A 23,763-nucleotide genomic window follows, 5' to 3' on the forward strand; every position below is an offset into this window, starting at 1 on the left:
TGAAGTCCTCCAGCATCATGGTCTAATGTGATTTTACATCTAGATCTTGCTTTTCTGGTGTGTTTGGATATTCAGTGTTTGCTTTGGTGGGAGAATTGGGCTCTGATGATGCCATGTAGTCTTGGTTTCTACATAAAGGTTTATATATTTTGTTGATTTTCTCAAAGAACCAGCTCCCGGTTTTCTTGATTCTTTATATAGTTCTTTTTGTTTCTACTTCATCAATTTCAGCCATGAGTTTGATTATGTCCTACCATCTTCTCCTCTTGGGTGCATTTGCTTCTTTTTGTTTTAGAGTTTCTAGGTGTGCTGTTAAGCTGCTAGGTTATGCTGTCTCCAATTTCCTTTTAGAGGCACTCAGAGCTATGAGTTTTCCTCCTAGTACTGTTTTCATTTTCTATCATAAATTTGGCAATGCTATGTGTTCATTTTCATTAAATTCTAAAAAGTTTTGTGAGAGCTCAAAAGCAGCCCCCCAGGAGCAACTCCAGCCACGGGACCACAAGTAAGACCAACATTTCTGCTCCGAGTGACCTGCCTGGTGGACTCAGGACTAACCAGAGGGCAGAGAGATTATATTCGATTTATTAAAATCAGAAACAAAAAGGGATACATAACGACATAATATGAGGAAATTAAAAAAATTATCACATGTAACTATAAAAGACTATATTCAACAAAACTGGAAAATACTGATGAAATTGACTATTTCCTAGACAGTTACTAGGTACCAAAGTTAAATCAAGATCAGATAAACCATCTAAACTGTCCCAAGAAATAGAAGCAATCATTAAAAGTCTACCAACAAGAACAACAACAAAAACAACAACAACAACAACAAAAACCGAATTTAGTCCAGAGTTTAGTACAGAATTCTATCATAACCTCACAGAAGACTTAATACCAATATTGTCCAAACTATTCTACAAAATTAAAACTAAAAACAGAAAGAACACTATCCGGTTCCTTCTATGAAGCCACAATTAAGGTTATACCTAAACCACACAATGACTGAACAAAGCAAGAGAACTTCAGGCCAATTTCCATTGTAAATATCAATGCAAAAATACTCATTAAAATTCTTGCAAATCTAATCCAAGAACACATCAAAATGATTATCCATAATGATCAAGTAGGTTTCATCCCAAGGATGCAGGGATGTTTCAACATACAGAAGTCTATCAATGTAATCCACTATATGAACAAACTCATAGACAAAAAACATTAATCCTCCCATTAGATAGTGAGAAAGCCTTTGACCAAATTCAACAACTGTCATGTTAAAAGACTAGGAAAGTTCAAGAATTCAAGGCCCATTCCTAAACATAGTAAAAGCAATAGCCAACATCAAATCAAATGGAAAAACTTCAAGCAATACCACTAAAATCAGGAACTAGACAAGGCTGCCCAATTTCTCTCTACCGGTTGAATAAAGTACTCAAATTCCTAGCTAGAGCAATCAGACAACAAAAAGAGGTCAAAGGGTTAAAATTGGAAAGGAAGAAGTCAAATATTATTTGCTGATGATATGAAAGTATACTTAAGTGAACCCAATGTTCTACCAGAGATCTCCTACAGCTGATAAACAACTTCAGCAAAGTGACTGCATATAAAATTAACTCAAACAAATCAGTAACCTTCCTCTACCCAAAGGACAAACAATCTAAAAAAGAAATTAGGGAAATGACACCCTTCACAATAGTCACAAATAATATACCTCAGTGTGACTCTAACCAAACTAGTGAAAGATCTGTATAACAGAAACTTCAAGTCTTTGAAGAACAAAATTGAAGAAGAGCTCAGAAGATGGAATGATATCCCATGCTCATGGTTTGGCAGAATTAAATTTTAAAAATGGCCAGTTAGCCAAAAGCAATCTACAGATTCAAAGCAATCCCCATCAAAATTCCAACTCAATTCCTCATATAGTTAGAAAGATCTGTTTGCATATTCGTTTGGAATGAAAAACCCAGGATATCAAAAACTGTACCCCATTTTTCAACAATATAAGACCTTCTGGGGGAATCATCATCCTAACCTCAAGCAGTATAACAGACCAATTGTGATAAAACTTGCATGGTTTTTGTACAGAGAGAGGCAATGGAATAGAATTGAAGACTCAGAAATGAATCCACACATCTATGGTCACTTGATCTTTGACAAAGGAGATAAAACTATCCAATGGAAAAGATACAGCATTTTCAACAAATGGTACAGGCTCAACTGGAGTTCAGCATGTAGAAGAATACAAATTGATCCATTCTTATCACCCTGTACAAAGATCAAGTCCAAGTGAATCAAGAACCTCCATATAATACTAGATACACAGAAACTAATAGAAGAGAACCTGGCAAAGAGCCTCAAACACATAGGCACAGAAGAAAATTTCCTGTACAGAACACCAATGACTTATGCTCTAAAATCAAGTATCAACAAATGTGAATTCATAAAATTCCAAATCTTCTGTGTTTCAAAGGACACTGTCCTTAGGACAAAATGGCAGCCAACAGATTAGGAAGAGAATTTTACCAATCCAACATCTGATAGAGTGCTAATATTCAATATATACAAAGAACTCAAGAAGTTAGACTCCAGAGAGTATAATAACTCTTTTAAAAAATGGGATACAGATCTAAACAAAAATTCTCAGTGGAGGAATATCAAATGGCTGAGAAGCACTTAAAGAAATGTTGAGCATTCTTAGTCATCAGGGAAATGCAAGTCAAAACAGTCTTGAGATTCTACCTCACACCAGTCAGAATGGCTAAGATCAGAAATTCAGGTGATAAGAGATTCTGGCAAGGATGTAGAGAAAGAAGAATATTTCTTCATTCTTAGTGGGATTGCAAGTTGGTACAACCACTCTGGAAATCAGTCTGGAGGTTCCTCAGAAAATTGGACATATTACTACCTGAGGACCCAGCTATACCACTCCTGGGCATATACCCAAAAGATGCTCCAACATATAACAAAGACACATGATCTGCTATGTTCATAGTAGCCTGATTTTTAATATCCAGATGCTGGGAAGAACCCAGATGTCCCTCAACAAAGGAGTGGATACAGAAAATGTTGTACATTTAATCAGTGGAATACTATTCAGCTATTAAAAACATTGACTTCATGAAATTCATAGGCAAATGGATGGAATAGGAATTATCATCCTAATTGAGGTAACCAAATCATAAAAAAGCACATATGGTATGCACTCAATGATAAGTGGACATTAGTCCAAAAGCTCAGATTACCCAAGATATATTTTCACAGAACACATGAAGCTCAAGAAACCTCATGTAGCAGATCCTACAGTCCTTCTCACAAGGTGTAAAAAAATATTCATAGGAAGAAATATGGAGAGAAGATTTGAAGCAGATACTGAAGGAAAGGCCATCCAGTGACTGCCCCACCTGGGGATCTAGCCCATATACATAAAACCACCAAACCCAGACAATATGTCTGATACAAAGAGGTACATGCTGATAAGAGCCTGATAAAGCTATCCCCTGAAAGGCTCTACCAGAGCGTAACAAATACAGAAGTGGATGCTTGCAGCTAACCATTGAACTGAGAATGCTGTACCCATTGGTGGAGTTAGAGAAAGGATAGAAGGAGCTAAGGGAGTTTGCAAACCAAAAAAGAACAACAATACCAACCAACCAAAGCTTCCAGGGTCTAAACCAATATCCAAAGAGTACACATGGACAGACCCATGGCTTCTGCTGCATATGTAGCAGAGGATGGCCTTGTTGGGCACCAATGGGAAGAGAAGGCCTTGTTCCTGCCAAGGATCTATGTCCCAATGTAGGGAAATGTAGGAGTAGGAAGGCGGGAAGCAGTGCATTGATGAGTCAGGGAACACCCTCATTGAAGAAGGGGAAAGGGGAATGAGATAGTGGTTTTATGCATGGGAAACCGGGAAGGGGGTTAACGTTTGAGATGTAAATAAAAAATATCCAAATAAAAAAGTTCCAATATAAAAAAGTTCCAATGAAAAAAATGTTATATATCAGCTAATTGGGAAAAAAACCTGAGCTATAAGGCCTGGCTTCCACAAATAAAAATGAGTCTCTGTGTCATTATTCAGGCTCGTGTGTCAGAGAAGCTGCATATGGCATCCAAATGTGAGGGCTTATAGCCTGAAAAAAGTCACGTGTGGAAAGTGGGTAAAACCTTTCCCTAGCAACCTAGCTGATTGGGAGCTTCGTCTCCCTTAACAGTGAGCAGGACCTTAGAGCAAAGCCTGCTGCATGTTCTCAGAAGGCTGCAGTGTGATTAGTTGGCCCCTTCCTGTCCTAAGGGGCTTGTGAGCACTCACAGCATTTAAGTGCAATCACTCATGGAAGCCCTTCCACCCTCCTGGACCATGCTGCTCTGTCTGAGGGCTACTGCAGGTCCAGAGTGGGCAGAAGTCAGAGGCACCGGCCCAGCCCAGCATTGGACAGTTGGGTGGTAGACAGAGACTAGGAGCAGGCACCACAGCGGTCAGAAGAGGTCCTTGCACAGAAGCTAAGGTTTCCCTGGTCACGTGCTTCAAGAGCTGAGTGATAGAACAAGCACTTTGAGCAGAGTGGCCCAATTAACACTCATTCAGAGGGCTGAAAGAGGGAAAGTTTGGCGTGTGGGCTGGCAGAGTGTCGAGGCAGAGTAGAACAGAAGTCTGGACCAACCTGAGAGGGCAGAGCCAGCAGCTAGTTCTGTGTTCAAAGTTAAACCCTAGAAGGGCAAAAGAAACTTTTTCCCAGAGCCAGAGTTAGAGTGAGAAGCTCTGAATTTCAGAACTGGTAAGGTATTAAGTTTGAAAAGAGTATAAAGGAAACTAGGTATAGAAAAACATCGTAGAAAAATTAGTTTGAAAATAATAAAGTGAAGTCTCTGAAGAAAGGAGGGTGTTAGAATAAAAGAAAAAATATGTTCTGTGTTAAAAATGGAAATCATAATGACAAAGGCATTTGGATCCTGTATCATTTGGCTTTGTTATTGGCACATTAATGATAATTTTTGGTAATGATTGCAATTGTATGTGTCCTATTTAAAAGTGATCAGAATAAATCAGACTTGGTAAGAAAAGGGCTGAAGAAATCCATGCCAAGTTTCGAACAATAGAATAAAAATTAAGCAATCCTTTGAATCATAAAGGATTTTCAGAAGAATCCAAACTAGAGCCTACATTGCCACCTTGTGATAAGACTGCAAAAATGACAGTCTGAGTCCATTCAAAAACCTAAAATGATTTTTTTCTAGCTATGATAAGGGAATTATATGCATATGTAAGAAATCTACAATTTTATGAAGAATTTGGGGGCAGCCTGTAGTGGCATTACACTTAAAGAGATTTTAAAAAGCAGCAGTGAACTACAGCTTATATTCACCATATATAAAAACAGATAATTACATACAAATCAGATAATTCCTAAAGATTCAAGAGATTTGATAAAAGCCATGTCAGTCCTGAACTCTAATGTCTAACATGACAGAAAAATGAGGCTTTGCTTATGAAGCAACAAAATAAACTAGAGGCATTAATCTTGTCAAGGATCAGTAACTAGGTGAAGGCCCATATTCTGAATTAAGAGTACATGTTAATATGATGATGTCATCTTAGAACAATGTCATACAATAGCTTTAAATGCTTGGGACACAGTTGAACTCCAGGGGCAATCTGAATCATTTAAAAAGATAACCCAGGATTTAAATGAATTTTTCACTGATAAATAGGTCAATAAAAGGTCCAAATTCTAGAGAAATTTTAAATGAGTCTTTAGCCTTTGAAAATACTAGTTCTGTATGTAGCAAAGGATGGCCTTCCTAGATGCCAATGGAAGGAGAAGCCCTTGGTCCTGCAAGGTGTAGGGGATTGAAGGGGGAGGGGGGAGAACACCCGTATAGAAGGGGAGGGGGAGGTGTTAGGGGGCTTATGGTCAGGAAACCAGGAAAGGGAATAACATTTGAAATGTACATAAGAAATACCAAATAAAAAAAAAAGAGAGAGTGAGAGAAAAAAAGAAAAAAAAAGGAAAGGAAGAAAGAAAGAAAGAAAGAAAGAAAGAAAGAAAGAAAGAAAGAAAGAAAGAAAGAAAATGCTAATGCTGAATGCAAAAAGGCTATTAAACCTTTAAAGGCATGATCCTTACTCTTTATAAATGGATTAAAATTACTACAAATATCGAGTCTATTGTTCACAATTTATTGTTTACAATTCAGTTGTGGTTGGACAATTACAAAAGATATGAGAGCTCAAAATGTCTGTTGCTGTGGATGTGAAAGATCAAGTCATTTCCTATGAGCAAACAGTTCCTAAGGATGAATCCTTCACTAATAATGATTCAGGGAGAAACTTTTCTCTGATATGTAGAAGATATGGCAGGAATGGACACAGACCTTATGAATGTAGGTCCTACAAAGACATTACAGGCAATTCCTTTTTTTTTTTAATTTTTTTTTTTTTTAATTTTTTTCCCATCTTTATTAACTTGACTGTTTCTTTTTTTTTTTTTTTCGGAAAGGAAAGGATTTATTTGGTGTATACTTCCATATCACTGTTGATCATTCAAGGAATTCAGAACACAACCTCAAACAGGAATCGATTGTTATTCCCCTTCCAGGTTTCCAGGCCAACATACCCCTAACCCCTCCCCTTCTCCTTCTATATAGGTGTTCCCCTCCCCATCCTCCCCCCATTACTGCACTCCCCCCAACAATCCTGTTCACTGGGGGTTCAGTCTTGGCAGGACAAAGGGCTTCCCCTTCCACTGGTGCTCTTACTAGGCTATTCATTGCTACCTATGAGGTCGGAGTCTAGGGTTAGTCCATGTATAGTCTTTGGGTAGTGGCTTAGTCCCTGGAAGCTCTGGTTGGTTGGCATTGTTGTTCATATGTGGTCTCGAGCCCCTTCAAGCTCTTCCAGTCCTTTCTCTGATTCCTTCAACAGGGGTCCCATTCTCAGTTCAGTGGTTTGCTGCTGGCATTCACTTATGTATTTGCCATATTCTGGCTGTGTTTCTCAGGAGAGATCTATATCCAGTTCCTGTCGCCCTGCACTTATTTGCTTCATCCATTTTATCTAATTGGGTGGCTGTATATGTATGGGCCACAAGTCAGGCAATTCCTTAAACTGACTAAGAGGTCTCACTCCAGCCCTGATCAAAACAACAAAAAACAAAAACAATAGCAACAAAAATCAAATATGAGCCATTCATTTTCTGTCAGCCAAGGAAAAACTTTTCTGTAAAGCAACCATATATATTGAATAATTTCTTTGTTATTATAATGTTCCTTATGCCTTTCCAGCGTGTAACTTCAATGATATAAATATAAACCCCTTCCCACAAAACAACAACAACAACAAAAACAAATCCTTATAATGCTTTGGCATACGTATCCAGTAAAATGCAGGAATTCTTTAAATGTTATAACATAAAATATATTACTGGCATATCTGACAATCTTAGAGTATAACCAGTTGTGGAGAGATCTAACAGGACTTTAAAGAAAATGTTCCTTAAAAAGAAGGGGGATATAAGCTAACCCAGAGATAGGTTAAATAATGTTTTATTAACTTTATATTTTTAAATGTCAGTGAGCACAGATGTTGAAAAACACTGGATTTTAGAAAGGACTACTGAATTAAGCCAGCCTATATATTTTAAGGATTTATTAATTTCAGAATGAAAGTCAGGAATTGTAGTGTGCTGGGTGAGAAGACGTCTTTGTCCCAACAGGAAATGAAAACTGTGGATTCCTTCAAAATTAATAAAGATTATATTTGACAGAGGGAGATTTTCTGAAAATCTTGGCTGTAGGCATGAAGGGACGGACCAAGAACAAGAAAACAGATGGCATATATACTGATCCTTCTACATGGGAACAGCTCTGAGACTAGTTAAAACATGAAATTCTATGCATAGCCAGTAAAACTTGTTGACTACAGAGTCCTCAGGTATTATTATTATATGCAAATATTCCATATGGCATGGATGGAGATCTATATTACAGATTATATTGCAGTTCAAATGGACATATGAAGTTGGATACACTTCCTGCTAAAACAAAGAGCAGAGAATCATCCTTAACTGATCTGACCCAACTGCACATTCCATGCATGTGTTAAGCAAAAAAAAAAATATATATATATATATATATATATACATATATATATATGTTACTTTTAAAAGGTTATGGATTTTTCAAAGCAAAAATAACAGACAATGAAATGAAGTCAAGACCAGTAGCCCAGGTGATCTAACATTACAGGCTGCTTCAATAGCTGTTTCCTCAAAACTCTACATTCAGGACAACTTCAAAACAACCAGCCTCACAGACACTTCCAGCCAGGACTTCAAATAAGTCCTGTACTTTCCTGTCACACAGAAACTGGACAGCAAATGATACAGCTAGCTTTCCTAGGACTTGCCCAGTATCACAATTTCCTTTTTTCCCCAAAGAATGGCAATGCCCCCAGATGGCAGGCAATATTTCAGAGCACAATGGCCCCATTTCCAAGAGATATGGTGGGTGGTTTTGGTTATTAATGGGTTGTGGATGTTTTTCATCGTTTTGGAGGATTGGTCACAAGTTGTTAATGGTCGTGATTAGGGAGGAAACACAATAAAAGGGAGTCAGAATTTTTTCCTCTCTTTGTTCTTTTTTTCTACATATGCTTTCTTTGGTATAGTTTTAGGGGACACAGGGGTATGTAAAATAGGTGTAGAAATGATAGGATAAAAGTATAGACTATTTAATCTACTTTTAGACTAGAAAGCAACAACAAGTCAAATGCTTTTACATGGGTATAGATTTTTTGTATATTGATAAAAATTTAAGGTTGTTTTTATTACTACATACAAACTGAATATATTTCATCTCTTGTCTAAGGTTTCATGCACATAAAAATAATAATGGGAGACTTCAACACCCCACTCTTACGAATGGACAGGTCATTGAACAGAAACTAAACCAAGACACAGGGAAACTAATAGAGGTATAAAACAAATGGATTTAACAGATAGCTACAAAACATTACAGCCTAAATCAAGAGAGTACACCTGCTTTTCAGCACCTCATGGTACCTCTCAAAGACTCCCAACTTGAAGGACCAGTAAATATCTTCAACAAAATTATAGAACAAAACTTCCATAAACTAAAAGGAATGCCCATAATTATATAAGAAGCCTACAGAACTCCAAGTAGATTGGACCAGAAAAGAAATTTCTCCTGTCACATAAACAAAGAAAGAATAGTAAAAGCAGTAAAGGAAAAAGGTCAAGAAACACATAAAGGCAGACCTATCAAAATTACACCAGATTCTCACCAGAGACTATGAAAGTCGGAAGATCCTGGGCAAATGTCATACACACACACACACACACACACACACACACACACACACACACACACAAAATGGCAGCCCACACAATTATATCCAGCAAAACTCTCAATTAACATACATGGAGAAACCAAGATATGACAAAACTAAATTTACACAATATTTTCCACAAATCCAGCTCTATAAAGGATAATAGCTGGAAAACTCTAATACAAGGAGAGAAACTTCACCCTAGGAAAAGTAAGAAAGCAATCTTCTTGCAACAAACTGAAAAGAAGAGAAACACACAAACATAATTCCACCACGAACAACAAAAATAACAGGAAACAACAATCACTATTCCTTAATATATCTTAACATCAATGAACTCAGTTCCCCAATAAAAAGACATAGACTAAAAGACTGGATATGTAAAGAAGACCCAGCATTTTGCTGAATACAGGAAACATACCTAGGTGAAAAAGACACATACTACCTCAGATTAAAAGGATAGAAAACAATTTTCGAAGCAAATGGTCCCAAGGAAACAAGCTGGAGTACCCATTCTAATATGGAATAAAATCTACTTTCAACCAAAAGTTATCAAAAAGGATAAGGAAGGACACTTCATATGCATCACAAGAAAAATCCACCAAGATGAACCTTCAATCCTGAGTATCTATGCTCCAAATGCAAGGGCACCTACATTCATAAAAGAAACCTTACAAAATCTCAAAGCTCATTACACCTCACACAAAAATAGTGGAAGATTTCAACACCCCACTCTCATCAATGGACAAATGATGGAAACACAAACTAAAGAGAGACATAGAGAAACTAACAGAAGTTATGAACCAAATGGACTTAACAAATATTTATACAAGATTTCATCTTAAAACAAAAGAATATACCTTCTTGTCAGCACCTCATAGTACCTTCTCTAAAATTGATCATATCATCAGCCACAAAACAGTCCTCAACTGATACAAGAAGATTGAAATAATCGCATGCATCCTAACAGATCACCACGGACTAAGGCTGTTCTTAGTCAAAAATGACTGAAAGCCTATAGACACATGGATTCTGAAAAACTCTCTACTCAATGATAACTTGGTCAAGGAAGAAGTAAAGAAAGAAATTAAAGATTTTTAAGAATTTTATGACAACGAAGGTACAACATACCCAAATCTATAGGACACAATGAAAGCAGCCATAAGAGGAAAACACATATCTCTGAGTGCCTCCAAGAAGAAACCAAAGAAAGCATACATTAGAAGGTTGACAGCACACCTCAAAGCTCTAGAACAAAAAGTAGGAAATATATTCAAGATGGCAGGAAATAATCCAACTTAGGGCTGAAATCAACCAAGTAGCAACAAAACGAACTATACAAAGAATCAACAAAACCAGTAGCTTGTTCTTTGAGAAAATCAACTAGATAGATAAATCTCTAGCCAAATTTTCCAGAGAGCACAGTGAGTGTATAACAACTGACAAAATCAGAAATGAAATGGGATACATAGCAACAGAATCTGAGGAAATTCATAAGAATCATCAGATCCTACTACAAAAGCCTATGTTCAGCAAAACTGGAAAATGTGGATGAAATGGACAATTTTCTGGACAGACGCTAGGTATCAAAGTTAAGTCAGGATCACATAAACTATCTAAACAGTCCCTTAACTCTTAAATAAAATAGAAGCAGTTATTAAGAGTCTCCAAAAAGAAAAGTCTCCCAACGAAAGAAAGCTCAGGAACAGATGGGTTTAGTGCAGAATTCTATCTGACCTTTATATAAGACCTAATACAAATACAGTCCAAAATATTCCACAGAATAGAAACAGAAGGAACACTACCAATTCCTTCTATGAAGTCATAATTACACTTAAAACTAAACCACAAAAAGATGCAACAAAGAAATAGAACTTCAGACCAATGTCCTTTACGGTTATCAACACACACACAAAAAAAATACTCAATAAATACTCACATACCGAATCCAAGAACACATCAAAATGATCATCCATCATGATCAAGTAAGCTTCATCCCAGAGACCCAGGGATGTTTCAATATATGGAAATCCATCAACATAATCCACTATGTAAACAAACTCAAAGAAAAAAAAACACAATATCATCGCATTAGATGCTGAGAAAACATTTGGCAAAATTCAACACTCATTCATGTAAAAAGTTTTGGAAAGATCAGGAATTCAAGGCCCACACCTAAACAATATAGCAATATACAACAAACCAGTAGCCAACATCAAACTAAATGGAGAAATCCTTGAAGCAATCCCACTAAAATCAGGTACTAGACAAGGCTGCCCACTCTCTTCCTACTTATTCAATATGGTGCTAAAAGACCTAGCCAGAGTACTCAGACAGTGAAAGGAGGTCAAAGGGATACAAAGTGGAAATGAAGAAGTCAAATATCACTATTTGCAGATCATATAATAGTATACTTAAGTGAACACAAAACTTCCACCAGAGAACTACTAAGCCTTATAAACTTCAGCAAAGTGCCTGGATATAAAATTGACACAAACAAACCAGTAGCCTTCCTCTACTCAAAGGATAAACAGGTTGAGAAAGAAATTAGGGAAATGACATCCTTCACAATAGTCACAAATACCTCAGTGTGACTCTAACCAAGCAAGTGAAGATCTGTAGGACAAAACCTTCAAATCTCTGAAGAAAGAAATCAAGGAAGATCTCAGAAGATAGAAAGAACTCCCATGCTCCTGAATTGGCAGGATTCGTATAGTAAAAATGGCCATCTAGCCAAAGGCAATCTACAGATTCAATGCAATATCCATCAAAATTTCAACTCAATTCTTCATAGAGTTAGAAAGAGCAATTTTCAATTTCATCTTGAAAAACACAAAACCCAGGATAGTGAAAACTATCCTTAACAATAAGAGAACTTCTCTGAGACTCTGTATTACAGAGCAATAGTAATAAGAACTGCATGGTACTGGTACAGAGACAGGCAGGTAGATCAATGGAATAGAATTGAAGACCCAGAAGTGAACCTATGGTCCCTTGACCTTTGACAATGGAGCTATAACCATGCAGTGGAAAAAAAACAGTCTTTTCAACAAATGGTGCTGGTTCAGCTGGAGGTCAGCATGTAGGAAAATGCAAATTGATCCATTCTCATCACCCTGTACAAATCTTAAGTCCAAGTGGATCAAGGACCTCGACATAAAATGAGTTATGCTCAAATGGAAAAGAAGAGATAGTGGGAAAGAGCCTTGAACACACGGGCACTGGGCAATCCTTAACAGAACACCAATGCCTTATGCTCTAAGATAAAGAGTCAACAAATAGGACAACATAAATTTCCAAATATTTGGTAGGGCAAAGGACACTGTCATTAGGACAAAACAGCAAACAACAGATTAGGAAAAGATCTTTACCAATCCTACCTCTGAGAGAGGGCTAATATCTAATATATAGAAAGAACTCAAGAAGTTACACTCCAGAAAATCAAATAATCCTATTAAAAATGTAGTACAGAGCTAAACAATGAATTCTTAGCTGAGGAATGTCAAATGGCTGAGAAGTACCTAAAGAAATGTAACATCCTTAGTCATCTGGGAAATGAAAATCAAAACAACCCTGAGATTCCACCTCATGCCAGTCAGAATGACTAAGATCAAAAACTCAGGTGAAAATAGATGCTGGTGAGGATGTGGAGAAAGAGGTACTCTCCTTCTTTGTTGTTGAGATTGCAAGCTGGTACAACCACTCTGGAAATCAGTCTAGAGATTCATCTGAAAAAATGGATATAGTAATACCTGAGGACCCAGCTATACCTATCCTGGGTATATACCCAAATGATGCTCCAATATATAACAAGGACACTCTGCTATGTTCATAGAAACCTTATTTATAATATCCAGAAGCTGAAAACAGCCCAGACACCCTTCAAAAGGGAAATGGATACAGACAATATGTTATATCTACAAAATGGAGTACTACTCAGCTATCAAAAACAACTTCATGAAATTCATAGGCAAATAAATGGATTAGAAAATGTCATCCTGAGTGAGGTAACCTAATCACAAAAAACATACATGGTATGCATTCACTGATAAGTGGATATTAGCCCAAAGGATCAGATTATCCAAGATACACAGATCACATGATTCTCAAGAAGAAGGAAGCCCAATGTACAGATGTTTCAGTCCTTCTTAAAAGGAAGAACAAAAATATTCATAGAAGGAGATATGGAGACAAAGTTTGGAATAGAGACTGAAGGAATGACCATTCAGAGCCTGCCCAACTTGGGGATCCAGCCCATATATATATAGTCACCAAACCCAGATATTATTGATGAAGCCAAAACGTGCCTGCTGACAGGAGCCTGATATAACTATCTCCTCATAGGCTCTGCCAGAACATGACGAATACAGAAGTGAATGCTTGCAGCAAACCATTGAACTGGGAATGAGGGACCCATTGGAGGAGTTAGAGAAATGTTTGAAGAAACTGAAGTGGCTTGCAACCCCCATAATACCAACCAACCAAAGCACACAGGGACTAATCAATGATACAAAGTGTACATGTTGACAGACCCATTCTCCAGTTGCATGTGTAGCAGATGATGGCTTGGTTGGTCATCAGTGGAAGAAGAAAGTCCTTGGTCATGCCAAGGCTGGATACCCCATTGTAGGGGAATGTCAGGATGTGAAGGTAGGAAGGGATGGTTGGGTAGGGGAACACCCTCATAGAAGAAAGTGAAGTTGAGATGGGATAGGAGTTTTATGGACCAGAAACTTGGAAAGAGGATAATATTTGAAATGTAAATGGAAAAAACCCCAATAAAAAAGTCCATGCATCCAGAGGTCTCCATCATTTCTGTAGTTTATATAGTTGCTTGCTCTGGACATACTGTTTAATATTATTTCTACTTATCTCTCTAATGGGTTTTAAGGCTAAATGTTTATAGTCTCACATTAAGCCTAAGTTGCTTGAGATTTTAAAAAATATTTTACAGTTTAAAAGATGTTTTTAGGTTGATATATGCAAGGTTTGATATAAACTGATTTAGATACAGAAATTTGGACTCACCTACATAGGATGGAGAATGGAATACTTTCTACAAATAAGCTAAGTACAAGTGGAATTGTGACTGAGATTCTTACCTGGGAATTCTTTTATTTGTTCTTTTTATATATAGTTTATTGATATTAGAGAATTATGTTTATTACTGAATAAACAGGGGAAGAAGTTGGAATAATCTTCCTGTATATTGTGTAAAGGTTGTCTTTGTATTATTTCAAAGGTTGGTATTTATACCAGTAGAGTTCTGAGTACTGTCTGGACTTTGGTGTTGCTATCTTTATGGGGCATCACCTATCTCAGTGTTGTATAAACATTGTTCTCTATTATCTTCTGACTGATCTAATAAAGATAGGACAGCCTATATTGGGGCAAAAGAGGAAAGGTAACAGTGATAGGAACTCTGTGAAAGAATCAGGAATGAACAAACGTTTTCTTTTGGGAAGGTTGCTTTTCATTTTTGTTTTTTTATCAGCTACACTTGGAGGAAGGAATGGGTGCAAGGAATAAAGGACAGATAATGGGCTATGTGGAAGAACTTCAATTAGAATGAATGGATTAATTAAGTTATTCAAGCTAATTGGGAATAAGCCTAAGCTATAAAGCTTAGCATTCATAAATAAATATATGTCAAGCTGGTGGATCAGAGACTATTTGTTGGTACCAAATAAAGATGGCACATTCATGAATGACATATAATTCAGTTCTAAAGTTTTTCTGACATTTTAGAACAACACCAAAAATCAATAATACAATGACTGTCTAGCACACACATTTCAATAACTTTTAAAGATCAATAACCATATTTCTCCAGTCAAGTAACACAGACTGAATGAATTGATTAGGAAACAAAATGTGTCTATCTGTTGCCTATGAGAAACACATATTAGTTTAAACATAGGAACCACCTTAGAGTAAAGGGGTAAACAAAAGGAATCCAATCAAATGGGACCATGAAGCAAGCAGGCATCAATATCCTAATATCTGACAAAATAAACTTTAAACTAAAACTAATGAGAAGACATTTTAAAAAAATGCTTCTATCTACTCAAAGGAACTGTGGTGATTTGAAATGAATGACCCCCCCCATAGACTCAATGTGTTTGAATACTTGGTCCAATATAAGTGGCAGTATTAGGAAATATGTGGCCTTTTGGAGAAGGTACTATTTTGTTAAAGGAAGTGTGTCACTACAGGATGAGCTTTATGGCATATACTATAATAGATGATACCTGACACATAATCACATAACATAAGATAATATTTTATAAAATATCCAGATTTTTCCATAAAATTGTAACTATTTCTTTATATCATTAATAGTATTCAATGTTGTCAGGTTGTATTCCAATAATTGTGAATACTCGTGTTTTAAATGCTATTTCTTACAGATAGTAATAATTATTTTATTACAGAAAAAATTTGACAAGACATTTAAAAAACTTCAGGCACTCCTTCGTAAACTATTAAATAATGGAAGAAGGAAGAGGAGGTGGAGGAGAAGGAATACAAGAAAGAGAAGAACAAGAACAAGAAGTCAGAGAAGGAGGAGGAAGAGAAGGAGGAGAAGAAATGAAGAAGAGAGAGACAGAGAACCCTTTCAAATTTCTTCCATAAATCAAGTATCATTTTACTTTCTAAACCAGGAAAATCATTAAAACAGGAAAGACAGAAAACTACAGGCCAATAACTATGATAAACACAGATTTAAAATACTTGTCATCAGAATATAGGCGTACATCAAACATATTACTCACCATAACCAATTTGCCTTCATGCTTGAAGTGCAGTTAAGATTCAACAAACAAAGATAATATATGTAATTACAAAACATAAAGGGACATAAAGGCAATCATGTGACCACCTAAACAGATGATTAAAACCTTTGATAAAATACAAAATGCTTTCATGACTAAAAGTCCTAGAGAATGTAGGGTTAGAAGGCATATTTCTCAAAATAATAAAAACTATGTAGGAGAAACTCACAGACAACATCATCCTAAATGGAGAAACTATTGACTCAATTCCACTGAGATAAGAACGGAGACAGGACTGTTCACTATTCCCTCTCATTCTCAATATTGTGTTTAAATTACTAGCTTGAGGACAAAAGCAAGGAAAGGAAGTTAAAGAGATGCAAATAAAAAGTCAAATATCCCTATATGTAGATGATATCCTATTATACATTAGAGATCCCAAAAATTGTACCAGCAAACATCTAGAAATGATGAAAAATTCAACATTGGGGCAGGATACAGTATCAACCTGCAAAAATCAATTGTTTTTCCTTACACTACCACAAAAATACAGTGAAAAATACCATTGTCCTCAACAAAAATTAAGTTTCTATACATAACCCTAACCAAGGAAGTGAAGACTTCTACAATTAAAACTTTAATCTTAGGAAAATATAAATAGAAAAGGACATTTCAAAAATGGAAACACATCAAATGTTCATAACGTGCTTAAATTACTACTGTAAATATGATCATTCTATCGATATCTACTTAGAAGTTATTGCAGTTCAAGTCAAAATCCTCATCTCATTCTTCAAAATAAAAAATAAACCACAATTCTAAAATTCATATGAAACTACAAAATATTCCAGACGGCAAAAATAATCCTTAGCCAAAATATGTGTTCAAACAAACAACAAAAACAAACCCACAATGTTGTGTTTATTACAATTCTAAATCTTAAAATATATTACAGAACCATGGTAATAAAACAATATAGCAGTGGCACAGAAATATTTTTGTAGACCAATAGAGCAAGATTTAATACCAATATATATATATATATATATAAATATATATATATATATATTCTAAATAGTAACTGATAAAGACTCTAAAGATATACATACACTGGAAATAGAATGCATCTTCAATACTTCAACAAATTGTTCTGAAAATAATGAATGTCCATCTGCACAACAAAAGGTGAAATTTGTCTGTAATTATAAACTTTACAAAAAAATCTTTAATACAAATGGATCAGATGCCTAAACCTGAAACTTGAGACACTGAAATTGCTAGAAGAAAATATGTACAATACTCTACATCGTGTAGAAGTATGAAAGGACTTCTGAATAGAGCTCCATTTGTCCATGAGTTCAACATTTGACAAATGGGACTTAATGAAACCAATAAGCTTCTGCACAACAAAAGAAACAATCAACCAGGTGACAAAAGAAAAATTACATTGAATGAAAGATAACGTTTTCTAGCTTTATATCAGACAGAAGCTTAATATCCAGGATATACAGAGTGCACTAGAAAAACAAAGTCAAATAAGAGATATGGAGAGAGAGAGAGAGGGGAGGATGGGAGGGAGGGAGGGAGAAGCCATATTCAAAAACAAAATGGTCCTATAGAAAGTGATCAACAAGAAAAACTATTACTAAGAAATATCACAAAAAATTGTTCACCAACCCTAGTACTAGGAAATACAAATCAAAACCACTTTAAGATTTTATTTTATCCCAGTTAGAATGGCTAAGATCAATGGAAAAGGAGACAACCAATTGGGAGGGAATACTGAAAAAATGGAAATGTTGTTCACTGTTGGTAGATTGCAAACTCGTGCAACTACTATAGACATTAGTCTGAAGAATTCTCAAAAAGCTAAAATTAAATCTTCCATATGATCTAGCTATACCACTGCTTGGCATATGCTCAAAGGACTGGACATCCTGTAAGGCATGTCATTGCTTCTTTAGTCACAATGGGAATGGAAACAACCTTAATGTTTGTGACACACATACACTACTCAGCAGTAAAGAAAAGCAAAATCATGAACTTTGCATGTAAATACACAGAACTAGAAAAGATCAAGTTGAATGATAAAATCCAAATGTAGAAAGACAAAAAAGTTGCATTTTTTTTCTCATTGGAGATTCTATCCTCCAATTCTTCAGTCATGAATAAATAAACTATAGTAACTACAGAAACCAAGACAGTAAATGGCCCATTGCCAGGCTATGGATGTTGGAGAGCAATAGAGAGAAGAGTAACAATACAAACAATTTGGTGAGGGAAATGGGCAAACAAGAGTGCTTTTATCAAGCAAAAGGGAAGTGGGAAAGGATGAAGGGGATAGCAATATACAGGTTATCTGATGGGAAGACAGGAAACAGGAATTGTTAGGGAAGGTGATAAGAGGTAAATACTGGAGGAGGGAAGTAGGTAAAATAACAATGTGGAGGGATGAAAAAGCAAACCAGAATCATACTACTAAATATTGACCTAATATCCTAAACTGTATGTAATTCAATATATAAAATACAAATATGGTTTTAATGAATTTTTCTCATCTGTGCTAATACTGTTCCCTCCAAGAGTCCAAGACTCTAATACCAGACATGAGAAGCCCTCTTTTGAGTCATTGCTAGGGTTGAGTGACTTTCAGATATACGACTTATTCCTGCTATCCTTTGACACCAAATGTGGTAGAAGGTAATAAAGACACTTAGAAAAACAGCGTCCAGAGACCCCTGAGCTGGAAACAATGTGAATGTCTTCTCCATCAGAATTAACTTTTATGGTAACAAAAGGCATCATATAGAATTCCAAAGTGAAGAGTTAATCCACAGTCCTACTTAGCTATAACATATGAACTACATGAACTTCCAGCACTGCAGGATATGCTGCCATCATTGCAAGCAACACAGCAGAGTACACCAATATCACACATGCCTTGGCAGTAACCAACAGCTCTATACCTGGACTTATGATCAGATCACCAAGAGAAAAGGAATGTTGATACCAGAAACTCAGGTAACTACTCATTATTGAAGGAGAAACTTCAACCATTAATTCCCATACTCCATAATCACCTAACAATAAACATGATCATTTTACCAAAGATAAGTATAGGCTTTATCCCTCAGTAGATGGAGTCCAGTTTAAAAAAATATTCAAAATGCTGAGCTGTAGAGCCCATTCTCAATGGATTCAGCTACAAAATCTCCTATACCTACAGGTTAAGGGCTTTGCAAAAGAGTTCGTCCAAAGATTCTAAGAACAACAAGATCTTAGTCTTTGCTGTGAGACTGTGTCTTCCAGCCACATAAATCTCATGAACATGACTGCCCAAACAAGAGCTGAAAAAAAAACTATACCATAGACATACTTGGTGCTAAAAGTCCAGAAGACCTCAACCTTACACAAAGAACAATAAGCAATTAAGGAATGTTATGACAGAGAAAAGCAGTCTTCCCTGGAAAGAGCTTAACAATTGGTTACCTGATACCAAATTATCAGCCTTAAATCACAAATGTAAATACCATTATACAAACAGAATTTATACATAGTAATATACATATATATTTATATAAACACACACACATACATATGTAAAACAATAACAAAAAGAGGACAAATTTTAAAGGTAGCAAAGGAGAGTATATGAGAGGTGTTTCAAGGAAGTGAAGAGAGAAATTTTCTAATTATATTATAGTCCCCCAAAGTTTTAAGTTAAAATGAGATAGCATGTCTTCTTCAAACACCTACCCTCAAGGCTTAGGGATCTGCATGAAAAAAAGAGTCAGATAGATTGTAAGAGCCAGAAATGATGGAATATTTCAAGAAAAGAATATCTTCCAGGGTTGGGGATTTAGCTCATTGGTAGAGTGCTTGCCTAGGAAGCACAAGGCCCTAGGTTCAGTCCCCAGCTCCGGGGGAGGCGTGGGGTGGGGGGGAATATCTTCCAGACACAACAGGTTTGAAACACATATAAACACACAGCATCTTGGACAGAACAGCCAAGATATACACAGGTTCAAATTAGTCAGTGTCCAAACACATAAATATGAAGAGGACACAAAGTTTCATCCTTACCCAAGAAGCTACTTGAAACTGATACCTCCTGACTGAAAAGAAAAAAGGATCCATTTTTTTTTTCTAACCGAGAATGACTGGGTATATAACCACATAACAGGCCTAGGAGCAGTTGACCAACAGCAAAGGGCTCCATGTATTTTGTATGTTGGTTTACTTGATATTTTTTTTGCCTTGGTAGGTTTTCTTGTTTGATTTGTTTTTATTTCCTTTTTTCATCTTTCATTTGAGTAAGAAAGAAAGAAAAAATGAATATGGAGAGAAAGGAGAGAAAGATCCAGAGGTATTGGGGTGGGAGGAGATGGAAAATTATAAACACAATGTTTAAAAACCTTTAAGTGAATTTACATAAAAAGAAATTAATCTTATCACAATTAGCCTCTAACCTGTTTCTTTTCATCAACTGCTCCAGCTAGTGAACATAGGCTGACAGGTAATGAATGTGACCTGCATTTGATAGATTCCAGTGGCATATATATTAGCTGGCCTTGGTCTTAGCCTTGCCACCAAACCAAAACTAAGATTAAATATGCCAGGTGATGACACAACTGTTTTATCCACCTAAAGATACATTAAATACACAATAAAATTTATTTAAAACACATACACACACACAAAGCAAAACTCCTCCCAACCATAGATAATGGTTGTATATTGCAATCAAAACAATCTCTACTCCTCTTTTGTTTTGGAATAATTATGTACTGATAATACACAGGGTTGTTTTGCATGTACTAAATTGAATACACAAACTACATTTTTGGAAATGTACAGATAAAATGTTGGTGAATACACATTTGGAAAGATGATGCCGCTAAAATACCTTGTCAATTCATAATCATTAAGATAGCATGAAAAATGACCTTTAAAAAAATTTGGGAAAATAGAACATGTTAAATAGTCGAAAAGATCACAAAAAGTTACTTATCAGTTTACTGTACCTTTAAGAACTAAAATCTGATTTAATCACCAGCTACAGGTAATCTAACAAGCTGTTAATTAATTGTTTCCTAAACTATTAGTGTCCTATACTAGACACAGCATAATTTTAAATCCAAAAATTTAAACTGGAAGAATAAAGACACTGGCATGAAGAATAGGAGTCATTGTATATATTGTAGCTGCACAACTGTGCTGTGAGGAATGGGAGTCATCTTATAGCAATGTGCATATTGCAGATACACAATTGTGCTGTTCATATGAATTAATGAATAATTGCTATCTCAAACCTTTCTTTTAGTCCAAGAAATGTATGTCATGATCCTAGAAAGTTCAGGATAGATTGAGTGGGCATAAACATCCAATATTGTTGGCATCTGAAGCGAGCCTCAGAATCCAGTGATGATGTCACCCATAAGACTCTCTTTCCATGGAAACCACCATACATTCCCACTGCTCACCTGACAGTTGGCCGACCCACAGACCCATCTCTGCTGTGCTGTGAGGTGGTGCGTGTGACTATATCATGGCCCAAATAAAAGGCAGAGCCACTATGCTCCACATTCACCCCTTCTTATTTGTCTTCTTCATTCCTCCCTTTGTCCTTTTCGTTTTTCCCCTTCTCCCCTAATGAACTTCCCTTTCCTGTGGAGCTGTGATGGCCTGGTGTGATCTGTCCCCTACAAGCTGCCTTTCTAACACAACAAATATTGTTTTATCAGTTCCTAACTTATAAGAAGGAATCCTTTTGTAATGACTTCTATGTAAATTTCAAGAAAGAACAAGTATGTTCACAAGGAACATAGTTTTGTTTTGTGATGGTCAAGACCACACATTCGTTGTTTATAATATTGAAATAATGCAATGCTGATTGAAATCTCTGTGGATATATTCATTTTCAAAGGATTTGCATAAATGTATTCTGGGTAAATACAACAAGTAGATGGTGTCATCCGTTATAATAATTATTTCTAATTGATTTTGTTCAAATAAAAAGAAAAGTAATTTCACCAGAGAGACTTTCCAATTTAATCGGCAGGTAGCATTTTACACCAGAGCTTTTTCATACAACTTTTTATCTCTGAATTTCTTAAGGTATATATTAAAGGATTCAACATGGGAGTGATAATTGTATAAAAAACAGTAATACATTTATCGATAGGAAAATTGTAAACTGGTCTGGCATACATAAAAATACATGGAACGAAAAAGAGAATGACAACCAGGATGTGGGAGCTGCATGTGGACAGGGCTTTGCGCCTCCCTTCCTGACTTTGAGTCTTAAGAGATCTTAGGATGATTCCATAAGAGCCTAGGAGGAGGGTGAAGATCACAATACACATGACTCCGCCATTAGCAATAACAGTGAGGCCTATGAAGTAGGTATCTGTGCATGCAAGTACCAATAATGGAGACATGTCACAAATGAAATGATCAATGACATTAGGGCCACAAAAAGGAAGGTTGTATACAAAGACAATTTGAATCAGAGAGTGTGTAAAACCTCCAGTCCAGGCGAATATCAACAAAGTGATGCAAACCCTTCGATTCATGATGGCCAAGTAGTGCAGTGGCTTACAGATGGCCACATAACGATCATAGGCCATTGCCACCAGAATAACAATATCAACACCACCAAATAAATGCTCTATAAAGAGCTGGCTCATGCAGGCTCTAAAGGAGATGGTCTTATGATCATAGAGTAAGTCCGCAATCAACTTGGGTGAGATGACAGTGGAGAAAAGAGCATCCAAGATTGATAGAGAGGCAAGGAAGAAGTACATTGGGGAGCCCAGGGAGGGGCTGGCAATGACTGTCACCACAATGAGCAGGTTGCCCACCATTGTCACAATGTAGATGAGGAAAAAGATGACAAACAATGCTTTTCTCCCAGCAGGATCCTGAGTGAGACCCAGCAGAATAAATTCTGTGATATTATTGTTCTCTCCCATCTGTCCTTTCAGTGAACTATATCAGAGATGGCAGCTCCTAAGAACAGAATCTGGTGTAGAATAAAGAACATGATTTTAATAGGCTATGGAGAAAATCTTTATCATTGTCTTCTACAGTGATAGGCTCCAGTGTAAAATTAGTAAACAAGTGTTTGGTTCCACCAAGAAATTAGATAAAACTTTGATGGTTTTATCAAGTAGTGTTCTGTTTTTCATGACTTCATTGGCTCTATGTATTATAGTAAATCATATATTAGAAGTATTTAAACCATGTTGTACCATCAGTTTTCAGTTCAGAAATCCAGTCTCTAAGTTTCCACAAACTTCGACATCTAAATTAATTTTGTAAATTATTTTATCTGGTAAAAGAATCTTCAAAATATAATCTTGATTTCTGACTCATAAAGCTGATTGCCATGATACTATAACATGAGGCGGATGACCCACACTTCTCAAAAGACTTTCACACAGTGTGGGACTGTCATGAAATCCTAAAAGATTTGATTTAAAACTGAATGAAATAACTACAAATGCATTTGTAACATTTCGGTCTACAGCAAGTACTTCAACCATTTTTTTTGAGAATTAATAGGATCTAAAATTCTGTTCACACATCCTTGAATTTACTCAATTCAAATAACTCAGAAATCAACCTAGGACA

General features: G+C 36.1%; 1 protein-coding gene across 1 annotated transcript; it reads right to left on the bottom strand.

Annotated features, from left to right (window-relative positions):
* Positions 1-22,178: 22,178 nt before the first annotated feature.
* LOC116900495 (olfactory receptor 4A15-like) lies at positions 22,179-23,102 on the bottom strand. The gene has a single exon (XM_032902229.1). It carries the CDS (start codon positions 23,100-23,102, stop codon positions 22,179-22,181), a length of 924 nt encoding a protein of 307 aa, XP_032758120.1.
* Between the last annotated feature and the right edge of the window lie 661 nt (positions 23,103-23,763).

The sequence above is a fragment of the Rattus rattus genome, chromosome 5, assembly GCF_011064425.1.
Source record: "Rattus rattus isolate New Zealand chromosome 5, Rrattus_CSIRO_v1, whole genome shotgun sequence".
Classification (NCBI taxonomy): domain Eukaryota; kingdom Metazoa; phylum Chordata; class Mammalia; order Rodentia; family Muridae; genus Rattus; species Rattus rattus.